This window comes from Microcebus murinus, chromosome 9, assembly GCF_040939455.1.
Source record: "Microcebus murinus isolate Inina chromosome 9, M.murinus_Inina_mat1.0, whole genome shotgun sequence".
In the NCBI taxonomy this organism is placed as follows: domain Eukaryota; kingdom Metazoa; phylum Chordata; class Mammalia; order Primates; family Cheirogaleidae; genus Microcebus; species Microcebus murinus.
The window spans coordinates 32,162,627-32,183,329 of record NC_134112.1 but is presented as its reverse complement, the minus strand read 5'-3'; the positions used below and the strand labels follow the sequence as shown (position 1 = coordinate 32,183,329).

Genomic DNA, 20,703 nt, shown 5'->3' with positions numbered 1-20,703 from the left:
TAATGGTAGACAATAAGGGACACAGAAAAAAGCTAAAAAAATTCCCTGTCAAGAAGCTTAGGACTCAGTGTGAAAGACAGATACCTCTGTAAGAATAACAATCTCAGGTTAAAGCGTTTTCCATGCTGTTTCATCAAATCAAAAATTCCATCAATTGTAGGGCAGAATCTATTTCATGAGTTTCTAAGAAAGAAGGTGCTCCCAAGTCTAACTGGCAACCTCCCACAAAAATCTGGGGTGCAAAATCTGAGGCCCTTGAGAGAAGAAAGAACTTTCAGCTAAGGCCAAAGTAGAGTAAAAGCCAGAGGGAGAGGTAAAGAGCCCGGGTAGCGTCTAGTCACAAACCTATTTTATCATTCTTTACTGGCCACCATGTGTCAGACACTATGTAAGTCTAGAGGACAAAATGGTGAGCACAAAGCATATGCTTTGGGGTGGGAGGAGGAAGGCATTAATCATTCATAAATATTAAATAATAAATCATTTATATGATTTTCCATCATATAAATAAAAATAACAAAAACAAATAAATAATCATACTAAGAGGCGTATCATTACAAATGGAGATGAGTTCTCAGAAACAGGGGTTGCTCTTAGAGAAGAGCACATTACAGAGTATCTTAGCCTGGTTGCACAAACTACCGCAGACTGGGCAATTTATAGCAAACAGAAATTTAGTTTCTCACAGGTCTGGAGGCTGAGAAGTCCAAGATCAAGGCATCGGCGGGTCTGGCCATCTAGTGCGAGGTCTCTCTGTGTTTAAGGTGGTGCTTGCTGCTGCCTCCACCTGAGGGGAGGAGCACTGTGTCCTCACATGGTGGAAGGCAGAGGGACAAACCAGCCCAAGCCTGCGTGAAGCCTCTTTTATTAAGGTTTTAATCCCATTTGCGACACAGAATACTTAAGATACCAGATGTTTGGGGGTTTTCTTCCATGCCAAATAATTCTCCAATTCTTTGCAGATAGCTACTTTGTGCCCTACAATTTAACTCAATCCTGATACTCTCTCCCCAGACATAGAATCAGAGCCCACAAGTTGCAAATCCAGGTTGTCACATGTGCTTCTGACCAATCAGCTATAAATCAGAGGCTACCAGGCCCCCCTCCTCATATTTGGTCATTTGCTAGAAAGGCTCTCACAGAACTCTGTGAAACAATTTATTTACTAGATTACTGGTTTGTGATAAAGGGCACAACTCAGGAACAGCCAGATGGAAGAGATGCATAGGACAAGGTATGGGAGGGGGGAGCAAAGCTTCCATGCCCTCTCCAATCATGCTACTCTCCCAGTATTCCACCCTCTCAGCTCCTCCACGTGTTCACCAGCCTGGACCTCTCCAAACCCTGTCCTTTTTGGTCTTTATTGAGGTTCCATTATGGCGGTATGATTGAACCATTGGCCATTAGCAATCAACTCAACCTCTAGCCCCTCTCCCCTCTCTGAGGGCTGGAGGGTGCGGCCGAAAGTTTCAATCCTCTAATCCTGTTGTTGGTTCCTCTGGCAGCCAACCCCATACTGAGGCTATGGAGGAGCCTCCAGCTACCCATCATCTCAGTAACATACAAAAAAGACACTTCATTTCAGAGAATCCAATGGTTTTAGAAGCTGTGCTAGGAAACCAAAGCAAAGGCAGAATACATATTTCTTTTTTATGTCATAGGTGGGCAGAGACCAGATTGTGCAGTTTTCTAGTTTTAAATGCTTGTTCCTTCATGTCAGATTGTCTGGGGTGGAATACCAGCACTGCCACTTGCTAGATTTGAACCTTAAGCAAATTCTTTAATCTTTCTTTGCCTCAATTTATTCATTTGTGAGTTGAAGATAATATTATCTGCCTAATAGAGGTTGTTAAGATGAAATGAATAATAAGATATTATAAATAAATAAATATTTATTATTATTTGCACTATATTATTTTTATGTATTATATTTATGGTATAACTTTATGGTTTAATACTATTGTTTGTCATTTTGTTTTGTTTCTTATGGAAGCCTGAGTAGACTACTCGAGGGGAGTATGTTAGAAGGAGAAAGGGACAAGATGACTGAATGTATATGCATGGAAGTGAATAAAATGTGGGCTTGAAATGTAACCTAGATAAGGAGGAAAGTGAGCACAGTGGTAGGGGTGAGTGACGATTAGAAAATATTAAATAAGATCAATGGATTGGAAGTGCCAGTGCAGTTGAAGCTTTAACTGGAAAGACAGGACAGTAGGAGAGTAGGATAGTTGACACTGAGATTATGGAGGTGATGCTGTTACTGGTAATGACAGGGTCTAGGGGTATGACTGTAAACAGAAGACAAATGTATGGAAGGCAAGGAGCGAGAGAACTGAGAAATCAGGACATTGAATGGATTGTCTGTGTGGATATTAGAATCACTGAGAATAATTACTGGAGGAGTGGTGGGAAGAAAGGCAGAAATTTAAAAGGCAAAATATTCAAGAAATGTATACAGATATATGTCAATAAATTTGACTGATACTTAGAAGCAAACTCTACAGGAATTGGCCATAAATTAAAATGAGTTGGAGGAAGGATAGGGGGAGGGAGCCTTTAAAGACAATTCAATGGTCCCTGAATCGAGTCACGGGAAGAATCATGGTATCATTGCGAAGCTAGAGAAGGCTGGGAGAAGATTAGGAGATTGATCTTGGATATAATGAATTTTAAGTGATCTTGATATATTCAAGTGATACTGAGTAGGTGGGAAGATATATTGGTCTGGTGCTCAGAGAAGAATTCATTCTGAAACTAGAAATCTGTGAAGTATTTCAAGACGGGTGATGGCTGAATTCGTGAGTGATGGCATTGCCTAGCAGAAGTGGAAAGTGGAGAGAAGCCTCCTTGTGTAACTTCAATATTTACTGAGCAGACTCAGTTCGAGCCTTCAGGGGAAACTGATTAGTGAGTGGAAAGAGAGAAATAGGAAAACTAGGAGAGTATGAAGTCATAGAAGCCAAGAGAAGAGTCTTATAAAAAGGAAGATGAAGTGCCTTCTTAGCGCAGCAGGCAGCCGCGTCAGTCTCATAAAAAGGAAGATGTAGCCAATAATGTTAAAAGCTAACGAGAGGCCAGGATGCTGAGCGAATGTGGTATGCTTGGATTCAGTGGCATTGAGGCCATAGGTGACCTTCATAAGAGCTTTTCAGTGGACTAATGAGGTGGGAAAAGAAATTAGAGGTTGATGACCGTGGCAGAGGTGAGGAAAAGGAGAAAGAAGAAAGCAGGATAGACCACATTTTTAAGAATTTTGGCTATTAAAAAGGGAAGGAAAAAAGTATGGCAGCTGGAGGGATTGGGGGATTGAGGATGAAGATTATTTATATATTAATATTCTATTTATATTTTTTAATGGCAGAAATTTGAGCCTATTGGGGGATTTTAATATGCATTTAACATATTTGTGTGAAAAGTTTGATAAGTGATAGCAGAAGGGTAGGAGGGGCTGAAATCCAAATTGAAGGTGGTGCGACAGATTTTTAGGAGGACCAGCACCGTCTCCCATGTAACAGAAAGAAGAGTGAGCCAGACTGTCTCAGGACTTAGGTGTAGGCATCATACTGTGTTCTATCTTCTTTTTTTCTGGGCGATCTAGTCCTTTTTTACAAGAAAGCATTGCAAGGATGGGTGCATTGGGCTTTGGGCTCTCAAAGCAGTAGAGAAGAACCCAGAAGACCAGCTCTCCCTTGTGCTGTGGGCAGGTTTGTGAGGTGTGAGAGAGGAAACAGCTACCACTGGAGCAGATTGTGGAAGAAGCAACCTTGCAAGGTTTCAGCGAAGGAACGGGGTGACACTCAGAAAAGACATGAAAATGTAAGGGAGTTTGATGTCCCTGAGGGCCACAGGGGAAGTTTTGGATGGGTTATGACGACTGAGGAAAGGTTTGCTGATATTGACAAGAAGATCATCTTCAACCTGAGATCAAGCAGTTTCAGAAGCAGTTTACCAGAATTGTGGAGGTCACTGCAGAAGATTAGAAAGTGGAAGGCTGACCCTTTGGTTGTAAGAGAAAAGAGGAAGATGGAATTCAAGTCTGTTTGTTTTTATTGTTTTTTTTTTATAATCCAGCTAATTACCTATGAGATATTACTTCCATCTTGTTTCTTAACATGCATGAATGAACTCCTGTCAGAATGACTTCCTTCTGTAGCACTTTCTAAAATCCTTTCTTCTTTGAGAGCATTCTTTTTCCTTTGCCCAAACTACCCTCTAAATCCTTTTTCTACCTATATGAACACAGCTCTTCTGGTAAGACCCATTAACATCTACTTCTCCAATTCCTCTCTCTTTTACAATATTTTTTTCACTATAAAATAATTCATGTTTATTGTGAAGCCATTTGGAAAATATATGAAATTATAAATTAAAAATAAAATAATCCATATACTACCTTCCCTTAGATATATCATACTGTGCATATTATTAACATTACCACTTTACAAATTAAAATTATAAAGTACTTTCTGTTTCACTTAAATAGTTATACTACCAAACTTTTAATGATTGTCTAATATTCCATTGTATATATGTATCATAATTTATTAACCATTCTGCTAATATTAGCTAATTAGGTAATTGCTGTTTTTCCCATTATAAATAAAACATTATTTTCAAAATAATTGATTGTGTACATAGTTAATAACCCTTTTAGGGCAAAAATTCCTTAAATATATTAGTAATGCTGAGGATATAAATGTTTTTTAAAGGCTCTGGATAGAGGTATTTTCCAGAAAGGCTATGATATTGATAAATTATCCTTCTATAAGCACCATATTACTATGTAAGGTATCACTCAATTGTCAGCATACAATATTTTTAAAAGCTAATTTCCTGGGAGGAAAAATGGCTTCTCATTGGGATTTTCAGCTGTGTTTATTTGATCACAAATTAAGTTGAATATTTTTTCTTATAGTTATTAGTCACTGGATGTTTGCTTCTTTGTATTATTTAGTCATGCTCTTTACCCATGAAACATAATATAATCATCGAATTATAAAAGATGTTTAATATTGTTAATCTAATCATAAAAGTTCTTTACATGCTAATTATATTGCCTTGAATTCTGTATTTATTATTTTCATCCTAATTATTGTTTTCCCAGTGAACTATGCTGACTCTATCATAATCTTTACTAAATTTTTCTTTTTTAGAAGTCCTATAGTACTCCATAGTCTCAGTATATATATAATATTAATATTTTAGTCTTTATTGTCCCGCGTTGTTCACTAATAATTTCGTTCGTATTAATCTTGTATTGCCAGATAGATATTAAGGTCCTTAAGAACAAGAATAGGGAATATGTTTATCACCATTCCTGGATTTCTAATTGGTGTTGTGTTATTAGACTTCTAATTTGCTTCTGAGATTATCATTGTATCTACTCACCAAAATATATAGCAAATTAACTCATCATGTGTTAATGGCCATAATATTTTGGAAAGATGTATGTATGTTTAAAGACCTAGAGAATAGATGAGTTCTCTCAATATCTTTTTGCTTGCTGTGCAAGGTTTAAAAACAGTACCTCAGAGGTATATTAAAGTTATTTCAAAAGTTTTAGGATTGTGTATTAAAGAAACATTCTCTTTTGAACATGTTACTTGAACCATAGTTAAGTGAAAGGTGGTGTAAAGCATGTGATAAATGATTATTTTTCACGTCAAACAACCCAATTTTTCTGAGCATGCTGGCTTTGCAAGGATTTATAGTTCTCTGTCTTCATGCCGGAGTTACTTCAGCTTTCCGTGATGCATTCCAACTAATCTGGAGGTTAAGGCATTTCTTGATCATGAATAGATCCGATCGCTACTCAGCCCTGGAATTCTTTATAAAATTCCAAAACGTGGGCTAGGAATTGACTTAGGGAATCCAATAAAGTTGCAAGTCTTGGCGGTCATCCAAGCTAAATTTATAGACTGGAAGAAATATGGGCTTTCCATTGTTCTCTTTTTCACCTTTCTGGGGTTTCTTTTGTGTGTACGTGAGTGTGTGAGTGTAAATTTATCATTTTGCTGACATTGGAGTGGAAATGACCATTGAAGGGATCCAGCTAAAGAATTTTCACTTTGGATCTTCCCTGGTCTTTCCGAACTTTGACCCAAACCTGCACCAAGAGTAAATTCCTTCTTCCTCATAGGATGCTGATGTCATAAAACAAGAAGCTGTTCTTGAAAATGAATCATGTTAGTTTAACAGCTGACGTGCGTGCTGGCCCGCTAGGTACAACTCCCAAATCTCTGTTCTTCCCCTGACTCTGTGGGAGCCTTCTTTTTGAGACAAGATCTGAGACAATGTGATCTTATATATTGTTTCTGTTCATTCTGTGACTGGTAATGGAGGCACAATGACAAGCTCAGAAGAGTCTAAGAGACTTCAGTTTTTTGTGTGTGTATGCCTGATGCTCTGTAATGTGTGGCGATCCAAGTGATCCCTCCTTACATCTGACCACTGAAAACCTGTCTTGTTCTTACAGAATGGGTTTGCTGTTGTGAGGCCCCCTGGCCATCACGCTGAAGAATCCACAGCCATGTAAGTACCAGGGACTGTTGCCCATCTCCAAACGCCACGGTTCCTGGCGGTCACCTGCCCCGTGCATGTTTCTGAAGCCTCTAATTGTTAGCAGATGGACTGAAAACTCTTGCAAGGTACTCCCAGAAGCAGATTTATGGCTTCAGAGATCATATAGCATTTTAAAAAATGCTCTGAACATTATTTATAATGGTTTTCCTGGATGATTTGCTTTCTTATTTCTCTGTTCTTCTCTATTCCGCAGGGGGTTCTGCTTTTTTAATTCAGTTGCAATTACCGCCAAATACTTGAGAGACCAACTAAATATAAGCAAGATATTGATTGTAGATCTGGTATGTATTCCTGGCCAGAGCTGCATTTCAGTGACTCTAGATAAAAGGGAGTGGATTTGTGTTTCTCTGTTAGGTTGTCTTGTTTTTAGCACTTGCAAACAACTGAAGGGTGTGTTTCCTTTGAATGTGGAAACTCATTAAATTCAGGATTGCAGTTCTGAAACCATAAACATTCACGTTTCACTTTCATGGTGTTAACTGCAATTTAATGAGAAGAAGGCGCAGATCAGGGCAACTTTTATGATCCTTAAATGAATTGATACTTCCACAGTTAAAATAACCCAACAGAACCTGAATTTACTTTTCCCTACAGAATATAGACTACATAGTCAGATGTGCTGGAAAGAATGCTGTTGCTTTGGTAACCAATTGGCCACTTCCCCTGGTTAGCAATCATGTTGCTTGTTGTGCAACAGTGGTATTATTAAAACAAGTCAGCATGTCATTCTTACTGAAAAGATCTCAGACCTCAGATGCCAGTTTGGGATGACTCCCTGCAGGAACCCTGAGTGATTAAAAGTCAGAGCATTAGATTAGTCCTGCATTTTAACATGATGCATTCTTACACAATAGAGTTATAATTTGTTTAACAAATGGTTTGTTTAAAAGCAGATGACACTTGGCATGTTGTCTATAGTATACTCATGAATAATGAGCTGGAGATCTGCCCCATACAAAAAGGACCAACCCAGGAAAGGGCGAAAGAGAGCTGAATGGTGATTTATGAGCCCCGTTTTCAGTTTGCCTCCAGTTCACAAGGAGGTGTAATAGGTTGTCTGACAAAGCATAGACAGGAAATGAACCCTGGCATCCAAACCGAACCTGCTACATCTGCACTTAATTAATTTTTGCAGGTGATAAAAGATTTAAAGGCAAAATATGTTAAAGGTTTTTTTGAAGTTCAAGGCTTAATAGTCTAAATCTTGTTCATATCTGCATTCATAATTAAATCTTATTGGAAGTCGTGGCCTCCCCCTCCAGCCCTTGGATTCAGTTAAGCAGGCACACCAAAGGGTTGAGAGAGCACAAGCAAAGCCATGTGAAGAAATACTTAGTTAAGTTAAAATGAAGATAAAAGGGATGGCAGGCTGATACCCATGTGCAGTGCTTGGTTGGGATGGATGTTTTTCACACACTGCATTGTAAACTTTCTGTAAGCACTTTGGTGTGAAGAATGTTGAAACCCAACTAGCCATGCACTTTCCAAACATGCTTAAATTCCAACGTATGTCATAGTTTACCGCTGAAGAAATGTTTTGAAGGCCTATATACACTACAGCAGCAACATTTTACAATTTCACAGAAATGTGGACATCAGTACCTATTTTTCCATGTACATACAAAATGACATTTTAAGTAATTAATTATTACTGTTTTGCATAATTTATAAGATAGTACAGTTTTAAAAATGTAATACGCTTCTAGGTCTGTAAGTTCTATGCTAGAAAGATAGGGCAAAAACTTGAAGAAAGGATAGCAGATGAAGACGAAAGATTGTGGGGGGAGGAGTTTCTAAATTTGTCAAAACTATATGGGAAGGGCAATGGTCCATTGATCAACTGGTTGTCCTATCCTTAAGAATATTTTAGTATTTACTTTCTGTGGGATGTGCTCTGCTACTATTTTGTGATTTTGTGAAGATAATAAAAAAAAAAAAAAAAGTTGAGTCGCCTTTGAAAGTACATTTGTGATGTCCAAACTCGAAAGTAGTGAATTGTACAATAGACTTAAAAGCTACATTAATACAGTAGAGAAATAAAAAATAGCCTGCTGGAGAAAATTCGAGACAATTTTTAAAATAAGTTACTTGGTAGCTCAAAGGAGTTTCCTGTAAGCTTACTGGCCTTTGATTATGACTTTGCTCCATTATCCAATCATAAAGGATATTGATTTCCCAACAGGCTGTCATACACGAGAGGTTTTTGTTTCAAATTCTCTAAATATATGAAGTTCTGTCCAAAGGGTTGCCTCTGAGATCACCACCAGCCCACATATCCTTACTTTCAATTCATCCAAATTCTGCAGCTGCAAGGCTACTTTGAGGAAATTCCTGTTTCTTCCAGCTGTGGAGAAGGAAGTTTTAAAGTGCCACGTGGCTCTGAGACATCCGTTCTCCCTAGCTGACAGGTCTATTCTGCAAGTTAGCAAAAGGAGAAGAGGAGAAGGTGCTTCAATGGCGAAAGAGTTTCTTTCATTTCTGCATATTTCAAGTCATTAACAGCAACTGATGGCTGTGAATTAGTCCCACACTTTCTAGGGCCAATAGATGACAAAACTACTCCATTGTCTAGCAGCTAGTTTCAGCATTTTTATATGCCTAGTAAATACAGAGCCAGAGTTCTAATTCACCTTCTATTGTAAGTCTTAGGCAAATTCATAGGTGTTGAGTCTTTTATGCAGGAATGATGCTAGTTGATCTGTGGAGTGCATTCATTCCATGCTCTTTCTGAGGAAGATTCCAAACACATTCAGATTGGAGTGGAGAGGGAGCAGGTGTACCTGTTGTTCAACTTGCAAGAGACTGGCTTATGTGTTTAGAGCAATAACTTGTCCTAGAAATAGCATTTGCCTGCATGGTTCCTGTAGCTTTTAGATAATGTGACTTTTAGTTTGAAAATAATACGTTTAGGCTCTGTTTATGAAAGAAATTTTAATTCGAATGTCCTTGGATTTGGAGAATTTCATTGTTGATCAAGCACATTCAAACCTTTGTCATAAGTCCCTATACTAAATAGTGAGGAGTAATAACATTAACTGGTAGAATATATGATTTATTCAAAGCTATTTTAACATAATAATGAAAATATATTGGTTCTAAGTCCTTGTACAGAATCAATTTTCACAGTATACCTTTTAACCAGTAAAATATTGAAATGATTTTTTTTAGCATTTCTGAGCATATTTTAGATACAAAGTCTATTTGGGGGATTTTAATGATGCATTTTATTTCATTTCTATAGTAATTTCTTACAATCACCAATAATTTTCTTATTTTAGTCTAGCATATATTTGTTACTATGAATAAATAAACCTCAGATCATATATAAGCAGTCAGTATTTTGTGTGAATATTTTGCAGCAAAGAAAACTGAAACAAAACAAAATATATTCTCAAGGCTATATTGTAAGTTGTTGCCCAAAAAGAAAAAAACAGACTTGGATTTAACCATCATCTCTATACACTAGTTGAATATGAATTTAGAATCAAGAATTGCCTGCGCATTAGAATGGATTTGTGTATTTTGATGAATAATATCTGTTGAAAATCTTATACTGTGGACAAGACTGTATTCATTATTCAAAAAATGAATGCACTAACAAACACCAAACACACTCTGCAAGAACAAATAATTTTATATCTGAGAGAACTTACCATCTTATATTTGACTTCCTAAAATAAACCTTTACAGTGTCCCTAGAGAAACAAAAGTAATCAAGGCAATGTTTTTCAGCTTTTCAAATTCTAGATACATTTATGCCCAGAGCAAACTGTGTCTTACAACCCTAACTAAAATTGCTGTTGTATAGGAAAAATGCAAACGTTCCTTTGCGGTTGTTTTTCAAAATGTTTTATTTGTCCATTCTCTAGATATTCAGTAACAAGCCAAAAGATGTTGTGACTTAAATTCTTTCATTTTTGCTTACACAAGGGAAAATAGTTTTGCTATCTCTTCCTTCCTTTCCTTTGAATATTCAGAAGTCCAGGAATTAAAACAAAATATTATTTTGTCCTGGTGTGTATGTCTCTATAGAAAGCTGGAACAGCTTTCTATATGGTGCATATCTGCTGCAACATTATGATTCTTTGATTAATTTTGGATATGTACTATTCAAATATGTACTATTGGATATTGTACTATTCAAAAGGAAGAGAGGATTACTGTATGTCTACACCATGGAAGCAAGCTCAATGTAGGTTTTCAGAACCAAAAGGAGGCTTTGGTGGTATCTGCGGAAGGATTACTAGGCTGTAGGTAACAACCTCACCTCACAGGTTTGTGAAGAGTAGCAAAGAATGAATGTAAGTTCAAGTTAACTGTGTAATGGCCAAGAGTCTGGCGTTTAGAGCAGGAAGAAATGGAATCAACACTCAATCTTACTAGTTTACTCTCTGTATAGTTTTAGAAAATTACTGAAACACTCTAAGCCTCAGTTTACTTATATTTTAAATTAGTGGTAACATCACATATCACATATAATTTTTAAATAATTCACACAAGGTATTTATGTAGTATCTGACAGCAATTGTGGGAATTGTTGTTGCAAATAGATTTTTGCTGATATAAAATAAAGTACAATAGAAAAATATAGTTACAATTTGCCAAAAGTTTTTAATAACAGAGCCAGAAGCTATATATAAGTTAAAGAACAAAAACAGTTATACAATAATATTCTATTGGACACAAAGAATATTCCATTGATTACCAATTCTAAAGATTATCATCTTTTAAGAACGGTTATTTTACTCTTATGCAGAAGATATTAGGAAGCATATTAAATTAGGTTAACACCTGATGTCTTTCAGTGAAGACATTTAAAATGATGCTATTAGTTTTATTTTTCCCACTTATGTTAATTCTATATATCTATATCATAAACAGTAAGAAAAAAGAATTGTTAAATTTTGAATCATCATATGCAAATGTCTTAAGAATTTTTCATTCATTTTAATGACACAAGCTTTTCTTTTTTTCTTTTTTTTTCTTTTCCTTTTTGAGTGGGAATGGGGGTGTTGTGATGGTGTGGGGAAAGGAAAATACAGCAGGAAGGAGGCTGGGAACAGAGCTGCGATATAATATTGAAATTAGGCAGATTGCACAAGATTGCATAAAGCCCCATGCCATCTTTCTGCTTTGGCCCAAATGATTTCAGAGCTAATGAACTCATGCTCCTGTGTCTTCGACTCGTGTTGCGATTTTACCACAATGAAGTATGAAGCCCTTTTTGCATCTGGCATCTCTTTTGAAGTGATCCTAACTGCTGAGGGATTGCTAACTGAACTGAATGCTTCAAGAAAGCCAATTTACTCAGCTGGTTGCAAAGCCTTTGACCTTAATGGTGGGACTTGGCAAATCAATGCATACACGTATGTTTAGTGTTCTGTCAAGAATTGTGAAAATGCTCTGTAAGCCATAGATCCTTCTGTAAAATACTAGTTTGTAGTTTAAACATTAGCCTTTTTTTCAGAGGCCAATGAGGCTAGTTAATTAAGCCTGAGGGGTTATGAACTGTTGGCAGTTAATAAGTCATAAAATTCCTCCATAAAACAGGATGCGAGATTCCATCACTGAAGCAAAGAGTACAAAGAGCCGGTGTATAAATATCTAATTGTACCAAAGGACTGGGCTTTCTCAATGACTGCTCATCTGGAGTCTCCAGGGCATGCTCGCTGTGGTTTCCTGATTTTTAGAAGCCAGTTTAAAAAATGAGTGCATTAAAGGGTAATTTGCCTGAAAGTTCAGGAAGTAAAGGGGGTGGTGTGGAAGCAGGCAGAATGGGAGAAAGAAAAAAGGGGGATGTCGTGAGAAGACAGAAAATGAGAAGGAGGGTGGGGTAGAAAGACAGGGAAGTAGAAATCAGAAAGGTTGTCTCCACACAGAGTTAGACATGACAGTATTTGTCATCTGTTTTCTTTTCCTTGTAGGATGTTCACCATGGAAACGGTACCCAGCAGGCCTTTTATGCTGACCCCAGCATCCTGTATATTTCACTCCATCGCTATGATGAAGGGAACTTTTTCCCTGGCAGTGGAGCCCCAAATGAGGTTCGGTTTATTTCTTTAGAGCCCCACTTTTATTTGTATCTTTCAGGTAATTGCATTGCATGATTACCCCTAATTTTCTTGTCCTTTGCTGGTGTTTTAAATTACACGAGATTACTGAATTGTCCCACGGGACCAAGAACCAGTGCAGAACAAGTGCATAACCCAGAGCACTGGTTGTCAAGCAAGGTTGGGCTGATTTGACGTGTTGTTTGATGTTTATTTCAAGAGCTCCCATGTGTTTGTTTTCCTCTCTTCTTGCTTTTTTCCAGTTGCCCTCCTCTCTACCCACTGTGGTGTATTTTTCTCTTTCCAGGTTGGAACAGGCCTTGGAGAAGGATACAATATAAATATTGCCTGGACAGGTGGCCTTGACCCCCCCATGGGAGATGTTGAATACCTGGAAGCATTCAGGTTGGTATTTTTTTCCCTCCGAAAGTGGAAAACAAATATGTGTTGAAATAACACCAAATGTGAAAGAGGAATATAAATTTCTAACTAAAATAAAGTATTGCTACAAAGCCACTTAGGAGTATGTGTAAGGAAAAAGGTATATCAAGACCTAGTTTTAGTTATAAAGGTATATTCACCAACAGCCCAGACATTTTCCCCCTTCCTGCCCAACAAGAGAAAAAAAAATAGATTTTATTATTCAATAGTTCTGTCTGGAAAAATCTGCCTATTGTAACATGTGACATGATTTACAATAAACATTAGCATATTAAATGCTCTGAGAAGTCCTTCACTACTTGTTGAATTTTGTTGATCAGGCATTTACTAAACTTCATTGGACCACAGACTCCCTTTTTTATGTAACACCATTTGACATTCCTAGTTATAAGGAGCTAGTTCACTTTAAGAATGTTGGCCTATGCTATCTTATTCGATGGTAGAATAAATGACTTTTGTGTATTTTCCTATTCACATTACAACCTTGGCTAATTTATTGGTTGTTTTCAGTTTCTCTACAAAACATAAGAATAAATTAAATATGTTCACATTGCATTCTGCTTCTTGTTTTCAAAGGAGAGAACTTTAAAAATTAAATAAGAAACACAGCAAATTAAATGTTATTATTTTTTTGAGATAGAGTTTTAAAAATGGGCATTTCTTCTCTGGAATTAAAGGTCTCTGTTTTAAAGAAAAATATCAGATTGTGTTAATATGTCCCTCCCTTGCCAGATTTTAGGAAAAGGTTGTAACCTAGGAAAAGGTTGTAACCAAGGTTGTAACCATTGTAACCTATGTAGCAAAATATAAATTCTTGGATGTTTTATTTAGTTGAAAGCAGAAGCAAATGACTGCATAAAAATACATTTCAGAGGTATTCATAGTTTTGAAATCCACCATTTATGAATTCCCAAGAAGAAATCCTGCCAATAATATATTTGAAACTTAGGGAAATAGTGGGAAAAGTTTTTAATAAATGAAATTTTGGTGAGTTTCTGCTGTCCTGTGTATCCTACATGCTTAATTTTCTCATTTGAAGGTCATTCCTCATTAGAAAACAGATCCAGGAAAAATTATAGAAAATTAGCTATTTAAAAACATACATATATTTAAATAAATATATTGGCTTGGTATTCAAGATACAAAGGAAAATTCTACCCACATTCCAGACATATATTTTGCGGAAAAGTATACACAGAGATATCTACACTATTTATAGAAAAAAATGGCTGGAATAAATTCATTTACTATAAACTGGAGTTGTCTATGAAGATATTTTGCTCTCAGGAATAGAATAAAACAATTATACTAAGAAACTATAGGGGTTTTAATGTTATGAGTTTTGTTTGTCTCTATTTGCAACTTCACAAACATCATTAATATCTTAAAGAAACTCTAAAGAGATAATAGACTTTACTATTATATCACATATGAATCAATTTGTTGCTTCCCAAGTATACCTGTTACTTCATGATACACATTAAGTTCTCAACCTTATCATATGCTTGACCTGTAATACAGAATTCTCAAAAATTTTAAAATTCTTATAATATTATTTGTGGTACTATAGTTTTACATAAAAATGAACCATGCATGCATACCAGTGAAGGAAAATTAACATTTTGTGCCTATTTTATCTCACATCCCAAACTAAATGGTGGATGAGATTCTTTTTTGAAAAGAACATCTTTGAACATGACCATTTTCACTAAGTAATGTGAAAACAGATATTAAGTGCACATTATTGTTTTTTGATTGAAATGAAAGTCAATCAAGTGCTCCTGAAAATGGCTGACTGTCCCCAAGAATGGCACCTCCTCTTTGCCTGGAATGTGGACACTTCCTATTAAGAAACTTTTCTAAACTTCCAAATGTGGTCTTCATTACTTGAGCTTAATTAGAGGAGAGGTGTCATTATTCAGCTAGACTATAGAAATTTAAAAATGTGGCTTTTAATGTCAATAATTATTTAAGAACCATATTTAATAATAATCCTCGTAATTTTGAATTGTACCATGTCTGCTGTTCAATATTTATGCCATGCCTAGAGGTGCTTGTGGAATTTGTTATGAATGAGTCAAACAAGTAAGTCATTCATTCAAAAAAATTCATTGAACACATATTATATGCCAGGCACTGTGCAGAATATTTGAAATTCAGAGCTGTTGTTCTCAGGGATCATAAACCAAATGATACTTAACTGTTTTAGAGAACAGAAGTGCTTAGAGAAGATAAAATGATTAACTCTTCCTGAAGGGTTTGAGGAAAGACTTCATCAAGTATTGTTCAACCTGTGCTTTCAAGGATGAGTGGGAATTTTCAAGGGAAAAAGGAATTGGAGTAGGAGGGAATTCATACTGACTGGGCAGAGGGAATAGACTGTGAAATGCCTGGAGTCATGAAATGATTTGTCTCTGCTGGCTCAAGGGCATGTTTCCAAGGCTCAAGGGCATGAGGGTGGGATTGCTGGAAAGAAAATGAATCCTATTTTGTAAGGCCTCTTGTAGTCAAAGAATAGCCCATCTACAGACGTGGGCTACAAAGTTTACTCTTTTATAAATTTGGGCTTCAGTAAGATAGGCTACCAAATAATTTTCAACGTGGTATTATTTTATAAGCTTATGCGTCTTAATACAACCCTTGCCTCCCAGTAATGAAACATAAGATCTCTCTGGCATTTGTGTGTGGGTGCAGGAAATGGAGGTGGGGGGAAAAGTAAATAGTGCTTTTTCTTTTTTCTTATTTTTTAATTATTTCTGGACTGTGATGAATATCTTTGGAAGGAAAGTCTCTCTCTCTGTGAAGCTACATTTATAGTGGGAGACAAGATGGCTGCTTATTTTACCAGCCAAAATGTCTCATATATATTGCTGTTGTGGTTTCTATTATGTGCTTTTGCTGTGGCAAAAAGAAAATTGTAGACAAACCAAACATTTTATGTTTGCTATAAGCTTTAAAGATAATTTTTAAAAATATAATAGCATATCTAAATTATTTCAGATGAGTAGTTATTTCTTCCAGGCAGTTATCGTTCATTCCTGAAATATTTGAAGGGTATACTTAAGATTTTTCATGAGAGCTTTAAAAATATTCAGTACTATCAAATATCTTTTGTGTTCAACTCAGATATGTTTCCAAGGTTACCATTTTGTAAAATAATTATGGCTATTTTTATTGAGGTTTGCTTGCTAGGTCCTAGATTAGAAACTTTATAGGCATTACAGCTAATTCTTCAGTGCTTTGTATGAGTCACAGACCTACTAATTGGAAGGGCCATGATGTGAACTCAGTTTATGGCTCTAAAATCTCCGTTCATTTTGTCACGCCACATTGCTACGCTCTTCCACTGTTTATGACTTAAAAAACGAGGAGTGATAAAGCACAGTGAGCTTTTACCAAGGTGTAAGGCCTTCATGACCCTCAGCCTCCCAACCCAATGTATCAATACAAATGCGTAGTGCACAAGGTGGCAAAGAAGAGTATTTGATAATATTCGTTGAGCCAGTCAATAAATGTATGAATGAGTCAGAGAAGAGAAAGGGAATGATGCTGACAGCAATAGGAGAGCTCTGGTATTAAGTGGACCTAGCAAAAGTATGAGGGAACTACATGGTATCTCTTGGCTTCTCGAAAAGTATGCTTTACAAAGAACTCTGAACATCCATTCATTTTGTTTATAAGAATGTCAGACTCCTCTTTATTCACAAATATTTTGCTGATTGCCTGCTAAGCAATCTCTGTTCCAGTCATTTACAAAGATTTTTCCAGTGTTTCAATATTCTCCATGGTCCCTCAAAGAGCACTGGGCACATTAGTTTTTCTAAAGACAAATTCTTTAAGAGTCCTGCAAATGTTAAAGTGATTATTCATATGATACTATTTAAATGGTTTGTTTATAGTGGGCAACAGAAAATATGTTATCTCGTGTTTCTACTTAAATCCAATGAGGAAAACAGCTCTAAGTGTTTAAAAATAAGTAGCAATTTCCAATGTAGAAGTAAGATATTAGTAGCCCTGGAAATTATGCCTATTTTATTGAATAAATACGTGAATGAATGGGTAAATGAATGACAATTCCTGTGTAGCCTTTTAATTTCAAAAAATAAGTGCAAGCCCTCTAAATTTAGAAGGTTTTGATGAAATATTAAATATACTGATAACTAGTTAAAGAAGTGTCATAGAGTTGTTAATTTGGGTTCCTTAGACGCAAGCAAGTTCTGGTTTGGAAACTCATTTCTCCAAGTAAGTATGTTATAGTCTGTAGCTACCTTAATACCTGTTATTGATGAATATCTCTAAAAGACAAAGGATTTGTAAATATCAGCTCTTCAGAGAAGTTCATCTTAGGGGAAAAGTCTGACCCAGAATGATTCTATTTCACTGAGATTTTCAGTACGGCAACTGAAAAAGAAGATTTGAGAGAATTGTCTAACCTAGAAAATAAATATTTAGTCAAGTTTATTATTATGATTATTATAAACTACCTATTTTTTCTTTCATTGACTTGTGAAGTATCTCTATTTCATCAAAATGTTCTGTGCTTGTAAATGTAGGCTTTACTAAAATACTTTGGCTATATAACCAACTAGAATTTTTAGATGCTTAGTGTTTTTGCTATATAGCCAAAGCAGTTGAACCATATAAGCACATACAAATAGCCCAAACAGCTTGTATCTCTTTCTCCTGTCTTTGGTTCATACTTACTTACTTTAACGACATGAGCAAATTTAAAGTTCATTAATACAAACTGTGATTGGAAATATGATCAGATATCATGCCTATTCTTAGTTTATCAGTGAAATGGCCAATTCTGTTCCTGATTCATGGTCTTTAAAATAGGAGTCATGGCTTCCTGTGATTCTTCCTCTGCTTGTAACAAAAATCAAAATATGTACCTTTAACTCAGGTGCAGAACAGAATAGTCTTTCATTGTCATATTCCTAGAGCAAATGCTCCTCAGACAACTATTTAGTAACTGTCAGCCTAGAGTTTTGAGTGGTTGGGTTTGCCATGGAATGATGGTAGATAATTTTGGGCAGGGCATATAAATATGTTATATTGTATATAACAATTGTTATATAGCAATATTTTTTTTCTCTCATTGTTATTTTAGCAAATATATCATCATTACTCTAATTAATTTTAGAGGATTAACTTCTTAATATTCTTGTCATATGTGTAAACTGGAATAGAAGTTGCTAAATTCCATCTAAGAAACAAATGGGCCCCTAAGTAAATATTTAGGTTCTCTTTTTTGGTAATGACAACTAAGTCAATATTGTTTTATGGTTACTGTTCTTGTTTTCATTATATTTTCATGTAGTTTTATGCTAAATGAATGGGAAATAATATCATTGTAAAAATAACAATATAATGATAATAGTAACATAGTAATATAGAACATTCACTAAGGATTTAATTTTTGCTAGTTTCTTATTTTAAAAAAATTTTACAAGTTCTTGAGTTAAGTGGCCTCATTTTCCAGTGCTGATACCACACCTTTTGAGTTTCAGTAGGTTTCTGATGTTACACAGCTGATAAAAGGTGATCAGAGATTCAGTGACAGCAGGTGTGATTGTGGAGACAGTTTTCTTTTGGCCCCAAACTATAAAGTATAGTTAGGGAATGACAAAACAATAATATAGTGAGAAACTCTTTGTAGATGCATGTTAATCTAGTCAATATTTGGCTTGAATATCTAAATTGGTAGCACTATTTTAAAATTGAAAAATAACTCTTAGTTTTCACAACCTTTGCATGATAATATAATAATAATATTATATAATATTTCCAAGCCATTTCTCTTTGTGCCTCTCTTTTATCTGACATAGTAAGAGAGCCTATCAAACTAAATCCCTGTAATTTTTTTTCTTTTGGGCAACCAATGGGGAGTATATTTTTCCATCTGTGTTAAAAGAAATATTTTCTTCTTATGTATGCATTTAGACTTTTTGGAAGGAGTGTGTAATTGAACTTGAGTAATACCAAATTAAATTTTAATAGAACATATAGCGATAAAAGAACTTTTAGATTTAATTTTGAAGTAAAGAATGATTTGTTGTCATCTAAAAATCATACTTGATACTGTCAAATGATTTGGGGTCTTATTTTGTCTGTGAGAGCTGGGATTGATGCTTCCCAGTCTTGCAATGGATTCTCAATTGTTAGTGACAAGCAAATATATCATGCTCATGATAGTATGTATTTTCCCAAGGATGTTGAAGGCATTTTGGAAAAGAGGGTGGAGTTTCTTGAAACAATTTGCCAATATGAAATACTGTACATATCAAATTGGCCCTACTACCATCTTTCCCAGACCATTTATCATGCCTCATAAATCAAGCCCACATTTCTTTTTTCTGGAAGACGTGGCTAATAAAGAATATATGGGCTTCAAATCTGAACTGTCAATCAATCTTGGGAACAAAGCGGTAATGATTTTCATCTATTAATATTTTATCTCAATAAAGAGAAATGCATATGAATTTGCTGCTGGTGTGATCTACATTTGTATTCATTGTGCAGATTCTATTCTCTAAATTCAGCATGTTGAGGTGTTTCAAGAAGATTTATCAAAACAGGTCATAAGAAAAAGATTCATAGGAATAAATTTTAGAAAGCTGTCAGCTCTCTCTGCTCTTTAGTTTCAGGAATAAACATAGTTTAAGAGCATTTTTTCCTCTCTCATCTGTGCAACATATTGTACCAATTTTCATCAAAAATTACAATCTCTATAGGTGTGTGTCTCTAGATACCCTCAGAATTTCTGCTCTTTGACCCTACGAGTAAATTGATCTTATGCACACCTGTCTTCCACAAGAAACTTGCAAACTTGATTTTTGAGCTGAGCATCAAAGAGATATGAGATGATATTATTAGACAGTATGGAGCTCAGGTAAAAAGTCCAGGAAGTATCTTGAAGTCCTTGAAGTTTTGAAAGGTGAATGATATCTGCAGTGCAGAACTGTATAAAATAGTTCAAATGCTGCAACTTATTTATTATTATTATTTTAAAAGCTCAGATCAACTATAAAAATGTTAAGACAATATTTTTTTTTCCTCTGCCTTAGACTAGTTCTAAAGCTAAAAATTTCTAGGAATTTGTGTAGCAATTAAATAATTTTCCAAATAGTAAGAACAAATTAAAAGAGCGGCTATGTTTAGTTTACTCTTTCTTTTACTTAGAAGTTCTCCCTGAGAAAGAAGATAATTTGTGTGCCTAGAAATGATTTGTTTTTATTTTCAAGATGAAACATGGAATTATAAAAACCCTGCCTTGCACAAAATACTCCCAACAGATGCATAATACTCTGAGATATCAGGAAATGAAATATTTTCATGAAATATTGTGAAGTGTTTTAGGCCAGAAACAGCAGATCTTTTGGCCTGTCAAACTGCTCAGAACAATTCGTCAACTTAAATCATCTAATCTAGTTATAATGGAATTATTGCGTAGTTATTATGATATAATATAGCCAAAATGGAAGATAAATATAATGAAAAAATTATGGACTAACACTTTTTTTTTCATAGTTCTGGTGAGAATTGTAAGATTATGCTTCATTTACTGGAAAGATAAAGCTCCTGCCCAAATAAAAGGTATCTATCTTAAACAGGTATTCATTAA

The 20,703-nt window shown here is 35.4% G+C and overlaps 1 protein-coding gene across 1 annotated transcript in view; it reads left to right on the top strand.

The window, feature by feature from the left end:
* Positions 1-20,703, top strand: part of HDAC9 (histone deacetylase 9) — an 873,646-nt gene that overhangs the window by 703,234 nt on the left and 149,709 nt on the right. Inside the window, exons 20-23 of the mRNA XM_076006392.1 lie at positions 6,479-6,534; positions 6,779-6,866; positions 12,510-12,629; positions 12,943-13,040. Of these exons, the coding sequence (XP_075862507.1) occupies positions 6,479-6,534; positions 6,779-6,866; positions 12,510-12,629; positions 12,943-13,040 (362 nt within the window). The remainder of the gene's footprint in view (positions 1-6,478; positions 6,535-6,778; positions 6,867-12,509; positions 12,630-12,942; positions 13,041-20,703) is intronic.